Source organism: Lolium perenne, chromosome 6 (assembly GCF_019359855.2).
Source record: "Lolium perenne isolate Kyuss_39 chromosome 6, Kyuss_2.0, whole genome shotgun sequence".
NCBI lineage: Eukaryota > Viridiplantae > Streptophyta > Magnoliopsida > Poales > Poaceae > Lolium > Lolium perenne.
In genome coordinates, this window is record NC_067249.2 from 21,449,250 (window position 1) to 21,470,125 (window position 20,876).

At 47.1% G+C, this 20,876-nt stretch overlaps 1 protein-coding gene and 1 pseudogene across 1 annotated transcript; one reads left to right on the top strand and one right to left on the bottom strand.

Annotated features, from left to right (window-relative positions):
- Positions 1 to 13,215: 13,215 nt before the first annotated feature.
- LOC127308655 (histone-lysine N-methyltransferase ATXR6) lies at positions 13,216 to 14,941 on the top strand. The gene is made up of 5 exons (XM_051339538.2): positions 13,216 to 13,582; positions 13,676 to 13,980; positions 14,085 to 14,185; positions 14,265 to 14,477; positions 14,565 to 14,941. The coding sequence occupies exons 1-5, from the start codon at positions 13,303 to 13,305 to the stop codon at positions 14,722 to 14,724; spliced, it is 1,059 nt and encodes a 352-aa protein (XP_051195498.1). The 5' UTR covers positions 13,216 to 13,302; the 3' UTR covers positions 14,725 to 14,941.
- Positions 14,942 to 18,786: 3,845 nt separating this feature from the next.
- LOC127309772 (probable FBD-associated F-box protein At1g32375) lies at positions 18,787 to 20,531 on the bottom strand (annotated as a pseudogene).
- Between the last annotated feature and the right edge of the window lie 345 nt (positions 20,532 to 20,876).

Genomic DNA, 20,876 nt, shown 5'->3' on the forward strand with positions numbered 1-20,876 from the left:
CTGATACATCAAAACCCCCTGAATACTTGTCTGTGAGCATTTACAGTGAATCCTTCATCGAAACTGCTTGTCAACACCTTCTGCTCCTCGTTGGGATCGACATTCTTACTTATCGAAGATACTATGATACACCCCCTATACTTGTGGGTCATCACTCGTCAAGATCAGAAGACTGAAGAGTAGTTCTTAGGTTTTCAGGTTTTGTGTGTGTTTAGTGAGGTAACATTGTTGGAGAGAAAAAGGGGAGAAAAACCAGTTTTAGCCAGGCCGGTACTACCGGTACCAGTAGCGGTTGTACCGCTACCCCTACTGGTACCGCCCACGGTACCGCTCTGAGTCCTGCGCCTGAATTGACCCACAGTACGAGTTGCGGTACCTCTGCGGTACCTGGAGCGGTAGTACCGCTCACGAGCGGTAGTACCGCTCACGGTACCGCTCAAGTACCGTAACGCGTTACGGTAGTACCGCTGTGATACCGCCGTGGTACCGCTTTGAGTCCAGTAAGGTTTGGACCCCATTGCGGTACCTCGAGCGGTACCGCGAGCGGTAGTACCGCTCTGCGTCCACGTGGACCAGATCTGTGGATTTCGAACTCAGAGCGGTAGTACCGCTTGCCCCAAGCGGTAGTACCGCTTAGGCAAAAACTGGATATAACGGTTGGATTTGGAGGAGCCTATTTAAGGGCTCCTTCTTCCCCAACCCGATTTTATCTCTTCCCCTTCTCTCTCCTCCATTGTTGCTGAGCTTAATCTTAGAGGATCTCCCCAACCATCCAACCAATCTTGCCCAAACTTTGAGGAGTGGTGGAGGAGACCCCGATCTATAGTTCTACCGAGAGAGATTTGGCAAATACAAGCTATTCCTTAGTGGATCTTGGTGGTAGAGTTCCTATGGTGGATCATTGGAGATGTGCAGCTATGGAGGCTAGCTTGGTGATGTACTAGCTCCATAGGGTGTTGGGAGCATCCTTGTGTGTGGAGCTCGCCCCAACCTTGTGAAGGAATCACCGCCTCGACCGGTGCCTTAGTGGAAGAGGGAGAGAACCTTCGTGGAGCTCTCTCGAGGAAGAAGGTGAGGCCTTCATTCGTGGTGTGGCCGTCTAGTCTCTTGTGTGAGACTAGCACCTCCTCAACGCAGACGTACTTCCTATTGTGGAAGGAACTGCGGGAAACAAACCTCGCCTCGCCTCGTCTCCGCGCCCCCGGTTGTCTCGCTCCTTACTCTTACTAACTTATTGATTCCTTGCTTGTTGCACTTGTCCTAGCATCATTGTAGGATCACCGTTATCGCCAAAGTTATCACATTTACCTTATGTTGCACTAAAAAAATTGAAAAAGACTAAAACTTGTCGTAGCGCCATTCACCCCCCTTGTTCGCTACAATCCATTCAGGTATTTACAGGTCTATGGTTTGTTTTCTATCTTTGGTTGCCTTCAGGAAAGTACAAGATTATGTCTTGGAAGAAGAAAGAGTTTGAAGACCTCGAATATTTGCTAGTATATTTTAGATTTTATTTTGTAATCATTGGAGACAGCTCGTGTATCTATACCATGTACTATTTGTTATTATAAATATACGTGGTATTGATTGTAAAAAAAAAGCCGTGAAGGAGGCATTGGGGAAGAGTCTATTATCAGGATTTTTTTAAATAGAAGGCCTCATCGGCCCGGCTTTATATATAAATCCCCACACGGCAGCATAGCGGATAGATTCGGATACAACATACCCACCACTCATAACATAGTCACGCACATACGCATACAACACAGTTCATGCGATCACCATACCCCGGGCCAAGCCCACACTACTAACAACAAAGCTCGGAAAAAGATGGTGAAGATGAAGACGCTGTCTCGGAGCCGTCATCAGGAGTGCTCAGGCCCCGTCCGCGCGTACAGTCGCCTAACGTCGCCCACCGCCAAGTCCAGAAGCTCAATGTCCTTCCGTCTGACCAGAACCCTCCAACACTGCATATGAATCGACATTTGATAGAAGACATCAGCCTGGTTACCAATAAGTTTTCCTTCGATAGCTAGCTTGTTACGCGTGTTCCAAAGAGTCCAATATTGGGCCGCGAAGGTATAACACACTAGCCTACGAAGGGGGTTTGCCAAACCTTGAGCGAGTGCGGTGAACTCCCCTATCCAGCCGGGTTCCAATCGCACGCGAGGAGTTCCCTTACCCCCGCCCACATCATTCTCGCCAAGGCACAGGCGAAGAAGATGAGGTTACAGTTTTCCCACTCACCGCACCGAGAGCAATGGCCATTAGACGGGCCATGTCTCTTGAAGAGCTGCACCCCCGAGGGCAATCTACCTCGAATCAGCTGCCAGAGGAACACCTTGATCTTAGGTGGTACTCTGGTCCGCCAAACCTCTTTGAAAGAAGTAATCACTGTCCCTTGTGCTAGCCGTGCATAGATGGAGTTCGTGGAGAAGAAAACCGAAGGTTCAAGCGCCCAAGACACGACGTCATACTCCAACTCCCCAAGGAGGCCCCGCACCTCCCTGCAGAGGTTATCCCATTCCACAGCTTCCGCCAAACCGAACTGTCGGCGGAACCTAAGGCATCACTCCCCTGGTTCTCCCTCAAGCACCCGAGCTCCAAAAACTGTTATGGAGGGTGTATCACAACAACTAAGCAGTCTGGGAAATCTATTTCGGAGTGGTCATGTCCCTGACCACCAGTCCAGCCAGAAGTATGTTCGCTTCCCGTCACGAACACTGTGTTTGGCTCCCAACTTGAAGTGCCACTTCACCTTTTTTATGGCATTCCAGAATTGAGACCCATGAGTAGGTACCTCCACCGCGTATAGGTCCCTTCCGCAAAGGTATTTAGCCCTAATGAGGTATGCCCATAAACCCTCCGCCCCTTGGTAGAGTTTCCAGATCCATTTCACCATTAAGGCGGTGTTCATGAATCTGGTGTTCATGACCCCCAAGCCCCCTAGCTCCTTCGGTTTACACACAGTGGCCCAGTCCACCATATGATACTTCCTCTTTTCCCCGGTGCCCTCCCAAAAGAACCGGGCGCGTGGGCGGTCCATGGCCTTGTGCGTGCTCTCGTGCAGCAGGTAAAGGCTCATGGCGAATAGAGGAAGACTAGAGAGGCATGAGTTAGTAAGCTCTAGGCCTCCCGCCGCCCCCAGGAGGAGTCCCTGCCAAGGGTCCACCCGGTGTCCTATTATCAGGGTTGATTACGCCAACCGAAGTATGAAGACTAAACTTTCATCTCATTTTCGATAAAAGGAATATATTAATATCGAAATATACCAATTACATCCAGCCTCTGCAACAACGCAACATCCTAATGGTAATATGGACACACACTAATAAAAAAAGCTAAGAAAAGAAAAGTCCCGCTACAGTATTCCAGCAGCAGCAGCAATAATACAGCCACCACCATGACAACACTTGAATTCTAGTCTCTCCAAAAGCGACGCCTCCAAGAAGGACCGGTGCATAATCGTTATCATTATCCGATCAAAAGATCTTAGGTTTCACCTAAAGATAGTCCCTACTGTCAAAACAATGCCTTGAACAAGGCCATTGCAAGGCACAACCAATTAAGACCAGGATTTGGATTTTCATCCTGAGAGGTAAGACTCTGAACATCACCTGTGATGCTGACCCCACTTACATATTGTTGCTGTGACATCTAGAACACCAAGCAAGTTCCTCAACATCACAGAGACTCGAAACTCCATTGCTATTCCTTCAATCCGATCTTCATGATATTCTCCCCCTATGATCGCACCATGGACCAGAATGTCATATGATGGCAACACGGAGCAGAGCTTCGCGCCGCTCCCTCTAGAACCAAATGGTCGGAATAAAAGCATGGGTGTGCATGACCGAATACCACCCGATCCAGCAAACTTTGGGCATAAGGTGCACTGTTACATTCGCTGGTGGAGCCTTCCGGAACTCATCACTCTGGCAAGATGAAGAGGAACCGGCCTCATGAAGATCACCATCTTCGCAAAAGAAGAACCCCTTGGACAACCACCTTATTTATTCATGCCAGGCCAGCAACCCCCACGCCACTAGTCGGCCGCAGAAGAGACGACGAGCACAGAATCCGGCAAGTTGTGGAGCACCTTGCACCTCCCGAATAACACATAGCTAGCAACGCAGACCCGTAAGAGGGCCACACGCATGACAGTTAGAGTGCTACCACACAAAAGAAGGCCATCCTTTGACCCAGATCGGGCCGGGCGGGGCCGGGGGGTGGGGGTGGGGGGGAGATACAGTCGGGCGGTCTCAGATCAAGCCCGGGGCACCGCCGCACCAACTTCTGCGATCCTCTTGTCTGCCGCACGCCCGACACCCGGCGTCGCCCCAGCCCCGCCGCCGCGCCATCAGTCGCGCCCGACCAGCCCCCTTCTTGAGCTGCACCCACGCGATACAACCGCCTCGACTCCCCGCGTGAGAAGACGATGCAGTGACCCACCCACCTCCCCTTGCCGGCGCTTGCCGACTAGGGTGTCGCCATCGTTAGCACCGACAGCTGTGACGGCCAGAGAGGCCCGGCATGGAGAACCTTTGGCCGGAGATTTCATCTCATATAATAGGAGAAAACTTCGAGTGATCTTCCTACATACCCATGTTATAGATGGTCTCCATGCGGCTGTATTGGGGTCACGGTATCCCAATGACCAACCCGTGCTAAGCAAAATTCGTCTGTCTTCGGTACAAAATGTTGATATCCAGTTAAATGAAGCCATGAACACTAGTAAGAAAAGGTCTTTAGTCCCGGTCTGTGAGGGTCTTTAGTTTCGGTTGTCCATTCAAGACTACGTAATTGGGACTAAAGGCTCTCGGTTGTGTTACCAACCAAGACTAAAGACCTTCCACGTGGTCGTGGTGGAACGTTCGGGCTGAAGGACCTTTAGTCCCGGTTGGTGTGCATCAATCGGGACAAAAAGACGCGCTAGGGTTTAGGGTGTAGCTCTTTTATTTTGTGTTTTCCATTTTCATTTTGTGTTTTTATTTTCATTTGTGTTTTCCATTCAATTCTTTTTCATTTTGTGTTCCAAACAAGTTTTCATATACATATTCTACGCTGCTACTATATACTGTACACGTTGATGCATATATAATATAATTTATCTTACGATCAAGCATACATATATATACAATTTAGAATATTATCTATCTAATTACATGAAGATCACTAAATTACATGGAGGCATTAGTGGTAATGGTATTGGTAGGAGCTGATCGCGCATATTATCGCTCTTTAAAAGAATGAGATCAATATGAATATATGAGTTGTGTGTATATATATCAAATTATCACAAAATAAATTATGAATGAAACTCAATACAATTGATGGTAATAATTATTTTGTAAATATTACTTACGTACTTGAAGGAAATCAGCTATGCAGGAAATCAGCTATGCGCCGTCGTCATGCACATGTACTCGCAAACGTAGAATGCACATAAATTAGTCTTCTGTGCCTGCCTCGGCCACTTTACGAGAATATAATTCAATCAAATAATAAGGATGATAATGGTATTGAAACTAGAATTAAAGAGATACGCAGATCTACTCCTACTTACATGCTTATGTGAAAAACGCAACTCCAGTTTTCATTCATTGTCTTCCATCATAACTCATCTTTCTCCGTGCTTGGTCTAACAATTATAGCTAGGCATGAAACCGGACTGAAGCGGGTGGGTGTGCATGATTTTCGAGGAAGAGTAATCCTTCTTATTCTGACAAACACCACATGGATAATACATAAAACCATTCCGATTGTTTGCCTCTGACACACCGAGAAAATAATCCAGGCCCGTAATGAACTCGGTAGTGCGTCGGTCACCGTACATCCATTCCCGGCTCATCTGCATTATATAATTAAGTATGTATCAAAAACCATTATAGAAAATCATAAATAGAGATGTGATGTACATCGACGCATACATTTTATCAATGACAGATGGAAGAATAAAGTTGCTAACCTCTATCGAGGAGGAAAAAAAGAGGAGAAAGTTTAAGTGCGGTTCGGACACTTTATATCATGTTTGTTTTGTGTGAACTCGAGTGGCATCATGTTCTCATGCATTTCATCGAGCACCTCCCTTGTGCATAATAAGAGAAAAAACAAACCAACATACACCTCTCAAAGCTAAGTGTGGCTCACATACAAACTCGAGCAGGCATGATGATATATATAAGAAAGATGGACCTTTAGTTCCGGTTCGAGATACCAATCGGAACTAAAGGTTCTGTTTGAACCGAAGCTGATGCTGGCCGTGCCCCGTGTGGCGTCCTAACCGTTGGAACCGGGACTAATGCTCAAATTAATCTCGGTTCCAAATGCAGCTAGGACTAATGCTCCGAGCTGCTCCGAACGGAAGGCCCTTTTTCTTGCAGTGAAAAGAGGCATAGTTAGATTGGGAGTCCTGCAAAAACTAGTAGACTTAATCATAATGTAAACCGCAACAACTCCTATATTTTATTCATGAACTTGCACGTGCTCCTCATTTTCTTCTTTTGTTTAACTGGTGCGCCGAATAATTGAATATTACTCATTTGTTATTTGTGCAGCTGATGGTATACATGATGATTATTTTTTCCAAAGATAGTGCATCGTAGATACTCAGACATACGTATTTATAACCACATATATAAACGCACGTACGTATATCATATCCAATGAGCATCTATGAGAGCTTGAGTCTAAGAAACGGATCCGGCGAGTTTTAAGATTGACGAAGTCACCATAAACATTTCGCAATCGACGAAAATATCGCCTCCCACTGAAATAATATTCCGTTTTTATGAGACATCAAACTGGGCTAGTGGTATCACTGCCCTTATAACCATTAACCATAGTTTAGTTCTCGGCATACATGATGACTGTCTTTGCCAAGGTTACATATACATCAAGCTGAAAATAAGATTCACTGAAACTTATGGGCGAGACAAAAGATAAAGTAAAGTACCGATACAAGCAGTTTTGCTTATAAGTTCTTGGAATGTTTTTTTGGCAAAAGCATAAAGAACATGGAAATATTCTATTATCAGAATTGATCATGCTAATCCAAGTGTGAAGATTAAACTTTCATCACATATAATAGGAGAAAACTTCCAGTGATCGTCCTGCATACCCATGTTATAGATGGTCTCCAATGCGGCTGTCTTGGGATCATAGTAGCCCAATGACCAACCCGTGCTAAGCAAAATTCGTCCGTCCTTTGGGTCAATAGCCAATGGCGTGGTCTCCTCCGACGAATACTCCGGGTAGAACTTTGTGAGGTCTATACGATACTCCCTTAACCAGGTCCCATTATCTTCCTTCCTCATCCATATGTCAATCACGTTAATGCTCTTGTTCGAGCAAGCCACACAAAGCGCATCTTTTAGACAGATGATGGACATACGCCCGACGGGATGGTTGCACTGTGGGCCTTGAAGAACCTCGAATTCCTCTGATTGGACATTGAAGGCCACGACTTCACAAGTTGGAGAAGCCTGTTCAAGATTAGGCTCTACCAGCCAGCATATTTTTCCATTGGCAAATGTGGGTGCCGTGCTAGCTAATATAGGTCTAGGAGGAGGGTCTATTGAACGCCATTCATCTTCTTCCACATACCGGAGTTTGCACTCAAGGTGGTACTCTAGTGTTGACAGGTAAGATTTGTACTGGGCAAGCACTAGCACATGCTTGCTAGTTTTTGAGTTGTAGCCCAACCCTATACGACCAGAAAAGGTCATGTCTTCATCTTCTTCAAACCATATGTCCTCGCTGTAACCCATGATGGGATTGCAAACGAAACTTCCAATGCGGCTACCTCCAACATTGAGGCCATGACAAGGTTGTGAACAAGGAAGGCTAAGACCGCAGGCTGGCGCACCCAAATCACTGAAGAACTGCAAGTCGATGTATCCTACAACGGGGGGGTTAATGATCATCCTGATCCGTGGGCTCTTATTCAGGTTTGCATGGAGGATATGGGAACGGATGAAGCGGTCAGTCATGATCATCGCGCGCCATTCTCCGCATACCAAGCTCAAGTTGGCGACCGAGCGTGCAGGCATCCACTTGAGGATGTCAAACCAAGCCTGTTTGCCCGGCGATGAGAAGGCAATCTCCTCGATTGTCCGTCCCACGGGCACGAGGCTCTCCTCGAACAAGCCTAGCGATGGGTGATCGCAGTCCGCAAAGCTATCGGTGATTGTGTCGTCGTCCGCCTTGAATAGGGTCTCCATTGTGCCGCCATTAGCGTCCACGCTAAATGCTATGCGGTTTCCCGTCCCGAACATGATCTTTTGGTGCCCATCATTATCGTTATCAAACATGTAGAGCGGAGCTATCCAGCATAAGGTGTCAAGCGGGAACTCACCGGTCTCCATCCGTATCCGCTCAGGTTCCGCCCAGGCCATTAGATCAATGCTGCAGAGAAGCTTCCACCGCCGTGGCTCGTGATCTCCCTGCAACATCCATATACGATATAGGCCGTCGCGGTCGCCGATAATTCCGTGGCACACACATAAACTCCCGTGTAGCTCCACTATCTCGGTGGCATCATCCTGCCGAACGGGCGGAGGCGGCCGGGGCAGCAAAACCCCGAAGGTCTCATTGCCAAGGTGGAAAGTGATGATGCGACCGTCTTCACAAAGGAAGTGCAGATATCCTCCAAGGAACACGCCTGGCTTGTCCTCGAGCACGACGCACATGGGAGGAGGAGGCTGCTGGGCGGTAGGCCTCCAGTACGCCGGCTTGCCGAGGACGTAGACCTCGGAGCAGGGTGCATCAACATGGTTGTAGCTGTCGCTGAACACACGCACCACCTTGTACTCAGAGGTAACCGAGCAGTAGCCCAGGCCGTAGCATACACGGAAGAAAGACGTTGGCATCGGTTGCATCGCCGTATCGCGCCGGCGACTCATCTTCATCGGCGCTATGCTGTCTGGAAGAACCAAGGATGAACCGGTGCAGGGGTTGTAAACCAAGTAGTAGCTCTTGCTACGGACGAGGAGGAGGCCATGGAGAGGCTTGGTCAGAGGTGCCGGGTCCCGGAACTCGTCGGGCTTGGGCCTCAGCTTCTTGGCCGGACCACCACCAGCGTCATGCTGCCATACGTGAACGTACTCGTCGTCTCCGCCCCCTCCTGGACAGAAGAAAAGCCTGGGCTGGCCCGACCCGTTGGCTCGCCGGAGGTGGAGCTCGACGAAGGTGGCCGACGAGAGCGCCGCGTGCCACGCGCGCGACACGCTGCGGAGCCGGCTCACCGACTTGGCTGGCAGGTAAGGGAGGATCCCCATCATGATTGCATCTTCCGGCAACGTCGTCGACAGGAAGTCCTGCTTTTCCTTCGCCATGTTGCTCATCAGCCGGTACGATTGGGATGAGTTTAATCTCTTGATTGGTAGCGACGTGCACTTGCATTGCGGCGCATATATAGTACTCGACTGTTGTTGTAAGGGAATAAGGATTCTACCTAGTACATTAATATGTGTTTGGTGCTAGTACTACTCCCTCCGTTCCATAAAAGATGTCATCTCCACCGGCACGTTCCATAGCGGTTCCGATAGCGATTTGGTGGTCGGGAGTGTAAATGGCCTCACACCGACAATACGAGACGTGGTTGTTGTTCATCAATTGTTGCTGGTGTTTGGGCAAGCGTCTGGGTTACACGTGAACTACCGTAAGACGTCATCAACTTTGATCAGAGGATGAGAGCCAGACAAGAGCTTGATCGAGGCCATGCTACACTGCGAGATCAAGAAATTTCCGATCAGGTACCTAGGGCTACGACTTGAGCTCGGGCCACTTACTAGAACTCAGTGGCAGCCCGTGCGTGGTAGAGGGGCTTGATCGCGTGACCTGGATGGCTTATTTTGGCATAGTCTGTCATGTTGGCACGGACGGTACACCACCTGCTGATCACGGAAGCACTGGTGTGGTTGGTCGAGGAGATTGAGAGGAGCCTCAAGGGATTTTTTTGGCGGGAGTGGATAAAACCAATGGAGGGCAATGCCTCGTGGCGTGGGACAAAGATCGCAAGTGGTTTGATGGCCTGGTATGTATAGTGGAAGAGCACCACCGTGGCAAGTACATGAGGCGGTACCGACGTAGTGGTGTACTACACCATGTAAGTACGTGATGCATGTAAAATACATACATGAACCTTGTAGTTTATTGTACTAAAATCTTTATTATATTACAATTTTATTATATTTATTGAGACTAACCTATTATTGGTTTCAAAAGTGCACACGTTTTTGTTTTAAACTTTGTTCTGTCGGAAATAAGCAAATATGGAAGGAGACCGGTTATTATGGTGAAATCAGAAGTTTCCTTAATTATGTCCCTACATGATACTTTTTTACAAATCGCCCCAAATAGACCCGGAGATGGCATCAAACGAAAAAAGTGCAAGCTATAGAAGTTGTGGAGAATTTTCTGAAGTTCAATTTGACGTAAAACACGTCCCTACGGATTTCGTATGCGAAATTGGAGTAAGTATGTGAAATCGGCGCCCATTTTACTGAAGGGTATAGAGGCAGTTTTGGAAACCCGAAAATTGATAACGTGATTGACACAAACTTTTGCCATATTTGATGTATTCAGCCAAGCCACGACTTTATGGATTCATAAAGTACAGAGGGGAGTCCTAAGATGGTTTTAGAGGTGCCCAAGAGCCCTTGGATCAAAGGGGCATCAATCCCATGACCAAGATTGCATCTCCACCTCTATATATTGAGTGGAAACCCTTGTTTTGGAGGCACACATCCATTGTGACAAAAATCCTCCTCCTTGGCAGCAGCCAAGGACGGGGAGAACCTTCTCAACACCAGCATCAAGTCCAAGGAAGAAGAAGGGGCAAGGGGTCGCTGCCCCCAAGGGCAGCCGCCGCCCCTCCAGGAGCCGCGCCACCGGGATGCTGCCTGATACGTTGCAAACGTATTTATAATTTTTGATGCTCCATGCTTGTTTTACACTAATTTATATATGATTTGCTTACACTTCGTTGCACTTTCATACATTTTCCGGCACTAACCTATTGATAAGATGCCACAGTGCCAGTTTCCTGTTTTCTGCTGTTTTGTATTTCAGAAAAATTGAACATCAAATATTCTCGAAATTGGACGAAACAAAAGCCGAAGTTAATATTTTACTGTAACAAAGACGAAGTAAAAGTAAATGCTAGTTTAATTCCGCATTTGTTAAGCCCATCTCGTAAAAGTTTTAAATCGCCTATTCACCCCCCTCTAGACGACATCTGTGTCCTTTCAATTAGTATCAGAGCAAGGTCTCTCATTCTTAGGCTTCACCGCCTTGAGAGTAAAGATGTCGGTTAGGGGATTAGTGCACAATAACTTGTTTATATTTGATGGCACAAATTATGATCTATGGAAAATTTATGTGCTTAATATTTTGCGGGGTAGTTCCCCGGACATGGAGCGGTTTCTTGACTGGTAAGGCCTTTGTGAAACCATCGGCAACTTGGTCACTGCTTGAAATGAACTTGATATCCAAATTTTTACTTGCACCTCTCTCTCTCTCTGGCAAAGAAATGATAAATCCAAATATGTAGATGCCAGCAATAAAAATATTGGAAAAGAATGCAGGTGCGAGTTTGCTGAAGAAAACAATCTGTTAAAGTGCCATACAGTTTTTAACCGAGCAGATCACTTGGCACAACAGGTACCCGATGGAAGACGTGACGGGTACCCGGTGGAAGACGTGACGGGTACCCGATGGACTGGGCGCGTGGTGCTCCATCGTCAACAGCGAGCTAATCCCGCACCAGGGCAACGCTGATGACAGGCGAGAATTGCCTCAGATAATGAATGAACAACTATATATACAAACTGCCCAGGTCAACCTAATCAACTTTTGAACATAGCAGGAGAATAAGAACTACCACGCTATTAATTACAAGAATGATCAAGCTGCAGTTGCACAATACAAAAATTCTGCGAGAATTAAACTAGTAGCTAGCCGCGCCATCGCCAAGCGTCCAAAGTCTTAAGTCGCGAAGTTAATATTTTACTGTAACAAAGACGAAGTCCGGAGGAGAGACGAAGAGGGGCCACAATATCAACTTGCGGACGGATTGAGGTTACATTTGAACTCATCAATAGCCTTGACTGGTAAGGCCTTTGTGAAACCATCAGTTACTTGAAATGAACTTGATATCCAAACTTTTACTTTCAACTCTCTCTCACAAAAAATAAAAGTTAATCTCAGTATGTTTAGTGCGAGCATGAAAGATAGGGTTGGCTAACAAGTACGTTGCACCTAAATTATCACACCACAAACATGGTTTCTCCTAGAGTGTAACACCGATTAATCAAGTAGAGCCTCAACCCATATCAACTATGACGTGGCATTTGCTAGGACCTTGTACTCAACGCCTGCACTAGATCTTGAGACAGTGTTCTTGCCGTGGTATTGTTGAGATAGATCCTACGGGGGTAGCTTACGAGAGGTGGTTGACGATGACGGCGTTGGAGCACCTGGACGAGATTGACACATGGTATGATGTACCTAGGCTTGGCCCCTCTAGGTGGAGATAAAGACTTACTCCTGCTTGATTATATTGATATCTATATATTTACAGTGTTATCGACGACATATATGATGGCTATGGAAGCTACAACGGCTATGGAGGCTATGAGGATAATTGATTCCCGCCTCAATGATATCCTAGTCAAGCTTTATATTGGCAAGTTGACCGAGGTTTTTTCACTATTCCGGCGAGCTATCTAAAACCCCTAGTCAACTACCACAATTAATTCATTTGCTTCTTCTCCAAGATGGTCTTGAGTGGATCGACATGTCCTTCACGCCATATTGAGACTTGGTTAACACGAGCAAGGTGGCGACTGAATTAGGCCACCCCGATCTTGAATTTTACTCTAAAATTTAATATGGCATATCATGCTAAGGCAGCGAATAGCATGTTGATTTTTTTTATAGAACGAATAGCATGTTGATGAATTTAAATATTGGCTCGGGCCCATCCATTGCTTCAGGGCAGCGGAAAACGGGTCCACCAGCCCGCTAGGCCCATAAAGACACAGCCGCTCCCTGAGTGAGCCCGCCGTATGCTCAAAAAAAAAAAAGGATGAGCCCGTCGATTCGAGCCGAACGCGCAGAAAACTCGGCGCGCCTCGCTGGCTGGCTTCCCGCGAAGCCACCCCGTTCGCGCCAAAATCCACCCTGCTCTCCCGCCGCTTCCGCCATTACTTCTACCACCATCCACAGTGACGCCCACCCCACCCATCTACCTCCCACTCTCCCGTTCCCACCTCCGTCCGTCTCTCCACGCCCGCGCCGATGGGCCCAGCCACGCAGCAGCGCCGCCGCACCCGCGCGCGCCGGACTGCCACCAGCAAGCCCAGGCCGACGGCGGACGACGACGGCGACGTCAGGTGCGAGGCGTGCGGGTCAGGCGACGACGCGGACGAGCTGCTGCTGTGCGACGGCTGCGACCGCGGCGTCCACATCTTCTGCCTCCGCCCAATCCTGCCCCGCGTCCCCGCCGGCGATTGGTTCTGTCCCTCCTGCACCACCTCGCCCAAATCCGGCACCGTCATCCAGACCAAGATGCCCAAACGTAAGCAAAAATCCCCACCGATTCAACCATCTTTCCTTAATCGTCAGATCTGTATGTTTGCTGAACCCGATCTTGCTTTTTTCTCTCTCGCAGAATTCCCCCTGATTCAGACGAAGATCGTTGACTTCTTCAAGATCCAGCGGGGGCCGGCGGCGGCGGCCGAGCCGACGGAGGGGAAGAAGAGGAAGCGGAGGGCGTTGGTGGTGTCCAAGAAGAGGAGCAGGAAGCTGCTGCCCTTCACCCCCAGCGAGGACCCCGCGCGGCGCCTCACGCAGATGGCGTCGCTCGCCACGGCGCTCACGGCCACCGGCGCCGTCTTCAGCAACGACCTCACCTACGTCCCCGGCATGGCGCCCCGCTCCGCCAACAGCGCCGCCCTCGAAGCGGGAGGGATGCAGGTCAGACAGCCACCTGCCTCAAATTCCACCACCTAATCTCATCTCGACCAATTCCAAAACCATTTCCGTGTTGCTGAATCTTGCTTGGTGACGTTCCATCTCAGGTGCTGCCGAGGGAGGACGTGGAGACCTTGAGTCTGTGCAAGAGGATGATGGAGCGGGGGGAGTGGCCTCCCCTCCTCGTCGTCTTCGATCCGGTGGAAGGGTCAGTACAATCTGTTCACTTACCTGCTGATCTACCACCTTGTTCTATTCTATCTGTGTACTGAATTTCCTGTGGACAGGTTCACGGTGGAGGCAGACAGGTGCATCAAGGACCTGACCATCATCACCGAGTACGTCGGCGACGTGGACTACCTGCGCAACCGCGAGCACGACGACGGGGACAGCATGATGACGCTGCTCTCCGCCGCACCGCCATCCAAGAGCCTCGTCGTCTGCCCCGACAAGCGGAGCAACATCGCGCGGTACATCAACGGGATCAACAACCACACGCCGTAAGCATCATACTGACACTGCAGAATCACACCCATCTGATACTACCTTGATTGCAGCTGTGCCTGAGACTAATTTCATCGTTGCAGGGAGGGCAGGAAGAAGCAGAACCTCAAGTGCGTGCGGTACGCCGTCGACGGTCAGTGCCGCGTGCTCCTGGTGGCCAACCGGGACATCTCCAACGGGGAGAGGCTCTACTATGATTACAATGGGTCTGAGCATGAGTACCCAACTCACCATTTTGTATGACATGACCTGCTGATGGTTGTTAACCTGCATATTCGTTTATAGGAAAATGATTCTGTTGATACCCAACCCCAAGATTCAGTTAGTGCACTCACCTAATTTGTAGATTTGGATTGCCTTTAACCCTGGAATTGGTACAAGGGAAATTGTATTGTCAAACATTGTGTAACAATTTGAATGGTACTGAAGGAATGTAATGGCAAATGGGGTTTTTCTGTTCCATCTCTGTGCCTCTGTCTGGTGTGATTGCTCCTGTCAACGTTGTTATTTTAAGCGGCAAATGCTGGGAAAAGGATTAATTTTTTTGCTAGGGGTATTTTCAGTGAAATGTGCTATATGGCAAATGGAAGAATTCTGAAGTGAAACTGACATCGTGGGCTGTTGAGATTTCTGAGCTTTTTTCCTTTGCAATCTGTGGGTACTCGGCAGCTGCCTTTTTGTTCAATAAGGCTCCAGCTTAGCTCAGTAGCATCAGAAATGCAGAATCTAACACTCTACACCATCTAGCATGCTCAAATTGGTGTTGAGCTCTTTTATCCTTTCTGCATATATGCAGAGGATGTGATGATCCCCGTTCATCTTGTGATGCAAGAATTGAATGGTTGCATGAAAAGTGAGATTGAATTGAACAGCATGAGCTTGAATTGAACAGCATCACTGGCTGGAACGGATAAAAGGGGAGCTGTGTTGTCAAAATATTGTGTATCCAATCGAATGGTACTTAATTCTATCGGAATTCCTATAAGAATTTGTTAGGGGAAGGGTTATCTGTTCATGTTTGTTGTTGGTGTGACTGCTCTTGCTAATGTTCATATTGTCCTTTAAAAGGGATAAATGCCATAAAATGATCAAAATTATGGTCGAAACTTTGCTTTGTGCTAGGTGTTCTCAAGGGGAAGTCCTGAATTTGTTTGCAGAAAATAAGAGGGACTGGGCCGATGAGAACTTGGGCAGAGGATGTGATCCCAATTCAAGAATTGGACAGGTTCATGTGAAGTACCATCCACGGGAATTGAAATGTTTCCTGCGAAATTTCAAGACGTCGTTTGCAAAACTAAGAAAAAAATCACTACAAGGGCTGCGTGCTGCCTGCTTGGAAGAACAGGGAGCGAACAGTCTGAACAAGCTGACCCGCACTAAACAGAAATAACAAGCACACTCGCCAAGTCGCCATTTGTATGATTGTGCCCAACAGCTGATACATCCAGGAGAACCAATAAGCACAGTAGCACACTCAATCTTATTTGTAGAATTGAACTGTTTTTAACCTTGGAACATAAACTGGCAACGAAATGATGTCAATTCCAATTGCCGACATACGTTCCAGGATCTCAAGCCTCTTTGCTCAAGAGCCACATACAGAGATAAAGATCCAGCAAAAAGTAATTCTGGTTTTGCAAAAAACCGAGATGTTTATAGATATTATTTCTCTAGTAGTAACATACACCAGGATCCCTGCCAAAGTTAACACTATTGCAGGCCCTTTATCCCAATCCAGTGTTGTGCCTGAAATTCGATTTAGTTCGTGCACCTTTTTCACTGACAGATTGGTAATTTTCCTTCCAAGATTATTAAGCAAGCTGAGTTCTCTCCAATTGTATCTATCTTAACTATTTTAATTGCTACTCCATACAATACACTTCATGTGATCCAAGCCGCCTTAATTGCTATCTATCTTAATTGCTACTCCATAAAATACATGCCACAGTTACTCCCATGGCCTAGAAAACATTTCCTCTCTAATATACCAGAGCTCAACAACAGGTCACAAGGCTTCCTGTTGATTCTTTCATGTGCATTTGACAGAGATATGCATGGCAAATGAAATGTTGCAAATTCCTTCGAAACTGCTAAGGATCTGAAATATCTTCTACTTAAGAGCCACATACATGCGCAGGTATAAAGATACGGCAAAAGTTTGACTGGTTTTGCAAGCAACAAAGGTGTCCAGAAATACTATGGCAAGGTCCTTCACAACTTGTACCTGTTCCAGGAAGAGTAAAATTACTTTTAAATTTGTACAAGGATCTAATCAGTTTCATTCAGTAAGAACACAAACTTCAATAGCAGAGAAACAACCAACCGTTATATAGCTGCAAGAAGAGACATGGAGAGTACTGCAGCATTCAAAACCCCAGGCTGTTCAAGATCATTAGCAAATCTTTAACCCGTAGTATAACTTGGAAATTACAGAAATATCTCCTTCCTAGCAGGGTCGACCTTCCATAAGCATAAAAAATGCTATGTGTATGCAAAGACTCTAATTAGCAAATAAACTTCTCATATATAGTTGAAAAGACAATTACCAGCTCCCTCCCAAAGATCCGTCAAAAAATCTTATTTTGCAAGCAACGATGATCTTTAGAAATACTAATCTAGGATCCCTGCCAAATCCAACACGATTTCAGCTCCATATCTCAATCCGATGTTATTTCTGCTCGAGGAAGAGTAAAATTACTTGCATATTACAAGGATGCGATCAATTTCATCTCAGACAAATCAAAGTTTAAAAACAACTCAACAACATGTTCCAGCTGAAGGTAGAAACATCTAATAACTATGAATTACCACATTAATTAAAAAAGGGACACCTGCACCACTTGTTAATGGCACTGATTGATCAAATGTATAATGGAGCTGTTTCAGTTCTACGAGAAATGCCACTGGATTTTGAGTCACAATTCATAAGTTGTAAGTTGCAAAGCAAATAAAACTCGCCCCCAATATTAATTTCTTGCAATATCTAGCAGCACAAATTGCATGAAATCTAGTATTGAAGATTGGCGATCTGACACAGATGCCTGTCTTGTGGATACATTTATTAAAATTGCTACAGAAACAGCAGCTTGGTTTGGAATTGGGGATTCAGTTAAGATTTGGTGGTTGTTCCAGAAGTGTTGATAACATTTGCTCCGTAGCAACTGGCCTTTACGCTCTTCCCATAACCAGTAGATAGGAAGCGCCCAACAAAAGCATCACCTAATAAGAAATGGAGGGTAAACTAGCCTGAGAAGCCTGAGTTCAACTAGGACAAATTCAGCGACTTAACAGAAAACAACACTTGACCGTTTGTTGGTTCGGCTTGTTCTTCATGTATTATGTTGAGGTGTACTAGCATTCAATACCACATGCTGTTGAAGTGTTGAGGATCATTAGAAAAACTTGAACCTGATAGCATACCTTAAAGTTAGAGAAGCATTGAGCCTAGCCTACAGATTAACCTTTCGTAAGGATTAAAAAAAAAGATCTAATCGGCAACTAATCTTCTCATACTTGTACATATAAGTGAAAGGAAATAAAGTTAGCGACACAAGCATCAAAAACTCCTTTCTGATGCCGGGCTACAGGTAGCCCGTTATCAGGGCCACTCCTGTGTGAAGAGATTAGTGAACATCAGCGTATTACATGTTGTATTTCTCTAGTATTTGATCTCTGCTAGTTCAGGAACTCTAGCACTGGCACATGAACACCTATTCACGTGGGTGCACTGCCGCTATTCATGAATGCATCTGCAGCTAATTCACTTGTTCAGATGTTACAGTCTGAGGTTAACAAATTATTAACACATAATTCTGATGCTAATTGAATAAAATCAGCACCAGATTCCGAATTTTGATATAAACACAGATCATTCAGGCAAATTAGATACTCGATTTCAAAGTCTAACCAACAAATCATGGCAGCAGAAAATAAGCATAGCATAATTTTCCCTTAGCAATGCTAATAAAAGATTTTGTTCTTCATTAAAAAAGATGGACGTATTCTTCGTCAAGAATTGAGAAACACACCAAAATTCATCTACAGAACAATTTGCATATGCCAAAATCAAAGAAAATAAATGTTGTAAGGTTGGACACACATGAAACAGAGTGAACCAAGATTAATCTCCAAAATCAGAAGACAAGAGGTGTTTTGGCAGCTGGATTAGCAGCTCACAGTTCAAATGTTTTTTTCTTGACTTATTTGCACCCCTCCCCACTAGAACTGTCATGAAGCAAACTTATTTTGCATTCAAAATTTTCTTCTCAACTTTAAACAGGGGTAACTTCATAAGTTGCAGGAATTATAGAGGAAAGTTTGGCATGTAGCAACGGAAGACAATGGAAATCTTTAGGCATCAGCCTGTCCACATAATGAGCATAATACAGGGTAAAATCTTGAGGCATCAATCAACACTGTCTAAGGCTGTCTGAAGGGGTCGCCCGCTGACAAGTCATGGATATGCTTGCTGAGATGGTAATCAATATAAAAACAAGTAGCCCTGAATTCAAACTGAGCATCTCGAGAAGCTCTGCTTTCCACCTGTAGCAGCTTGTGCTGCTGAGCCACCAACTCACTGCTGTAGGCCGCACATACTTCAAATTCAATTTTGTTTAGCACTTGCGCATTCAAAACAAAGAACCTGGCAAAGTCAACCTGTTGCTCATAGCCTGAGTACAACTTCAACACCACTTCTTTTAGGTGGGTCTGAAGGCACTCGATTGGATGCAGTGTGTCATACTCATGCTTATCAGTCTGCCGCAGGTAGCAGTCAAGAAACTACAAAACGGAAAATTAGGCATATGTTAAAATTTTATTAACTAGACTGGTTTTCAACCAAAGCATACATCTAAAGCAAGCACAGATGAATACTCACAGAGACATAGAGCTTCTCCAAACAGGGGAGCCACCTGAGGACGTCAAGAACTGCATTCAATCGATGGTTAGAGCACCGGAGGGCCAAACACTTGATGGTGCCTATCGAGTTTGCGGAGCTGGCTGGGCTCAATCCCTGAAGAAAAGAATGAACATCAGAAGACAATTATCCGTATGTCAGAATATCGAACGCTAGCTGTTGCTACTACCTTGAAGACCTGCAAATTGGAGGAGTCCGCTGAGAACATGCCCAATACCTCCAGTTTAGGTGCCTCAATCACCCGGATAGTTAGGCAATCATCTGTGCGACAATAAGGTAACAGTAACCTTTGAAGGCAAGGAGCATCCTCGATGACCAGTTCTGTCATCGTTCTAACGGAACTAAGTTGGAGGCCAATGCTCCTAAGAGCCGGCGCGCAAACACGAAGGGCACCGGCAGAGCGAACTTCCGAGATGGTTAAGCTCTCCAAGGCTTGGCAGCCGGAGAGCAAGCCGTGGAAGACATCCCCGGGATGGAAACGTGGTGCAAGGAGAGCCGCGTGAGGAGAGGGAAACTCACGGGCGGCGCGTTCTCGTCGGGGAAATCGCAGTTGCTGACCTTGAGAGCGAGGAGGGTGGAGGCGGAGCGGAGCGCGGACAGCGGCAGCGGATGCCCGATCTTCCCGGTTGGCGCGGAGCCATGGTGCTCGTAGGCGATGCTGAGCTCCTGCAGGTTGGCGAGGGCTCGGGAGCGGAACCAGCGTTCCGAGAGGTCGCCGGCGCGCAGGCAGGTGAAGGAGAGTCGGCGGGCGGGGCCAGGGTGCTGGGAGATTATTTTGGGGACGGCGGAGGGGGGCACGGCGGAGCGCCGGAAGTCTTGGGGGCGGGCGTGGACCTCGAGGTTGAGGGGCGCTGAGCGCCACAGGTGGCGCCATCGGCGGGAGAGGGCTTGTGTGCGGCCGCCGTCCTTGGTGGGGAGGAGGGAGATGATGGTGCCTAGGGTGTCATCGGAGAGGCGGCTGATGAGATCGCCGTCGGTGTCGTCGCGGCCGCAACTCTGTGGCCGCATCGGCGTAGTTCCATGGGATTCGCGCTTCGGCTTCGCCGCCGCTGGCTCCTTCTTCTCCATTGCCGGCCGCTGGTGCGACGGAGGTCGGAGGGTTCCGGGGAGTTCGAGGTGTCCGGTCGGTATAGGGTTTTGGGCTTTTGGGATTCGGACTTTAACTTTTTTTCACGAGCAAATAATAGATACTTTTGGTAGCTTTAATAAATTTAGATAGATTTTTAACTTATATTTTAATTAAATCTGCGATGGATATTTAGGACCGGGGACTGATGGGTCTCAATTCGTGTGGGGACCACATGTCAAGGACTCGCAGTCCCGTTCCTCTGTGTTGGGGGATCCGCTTCATGTTCATGTTTGTGTCTTTTGTGATAGCTCCTACATGTGTTCTTTCTCATCATCTCATGGCTCCTTTACCTAATCCTCGCTCTGCGCGGCGGCACCACACCGCGCTTGGGCGGCCTGGGAAGATACCCTC

Coding starts and splice junctions, on each gene's coding strand:
- LOC127308655 (XM_051339538.2), top strand. CDS start 13,303: ATGGGCCCAGCCACGCAGCAGCGCCGCCGCACCCGCGCGCGCCGGACT. Junction 13,981..14,084: donor TCGAAGCGGGAGGGATGCAG/GTCAGACAGCCA, acceptor GTTCCATCTCAG/GTGCTGCCGAGGGAGGACGT. Junction 14,478..14,564: donor GGGATCAACAACCACACGCC/GTAAGCATCATA, acceptor TCATCGTTGCAG/GGAGGGCAGGAAGAAGCAGA.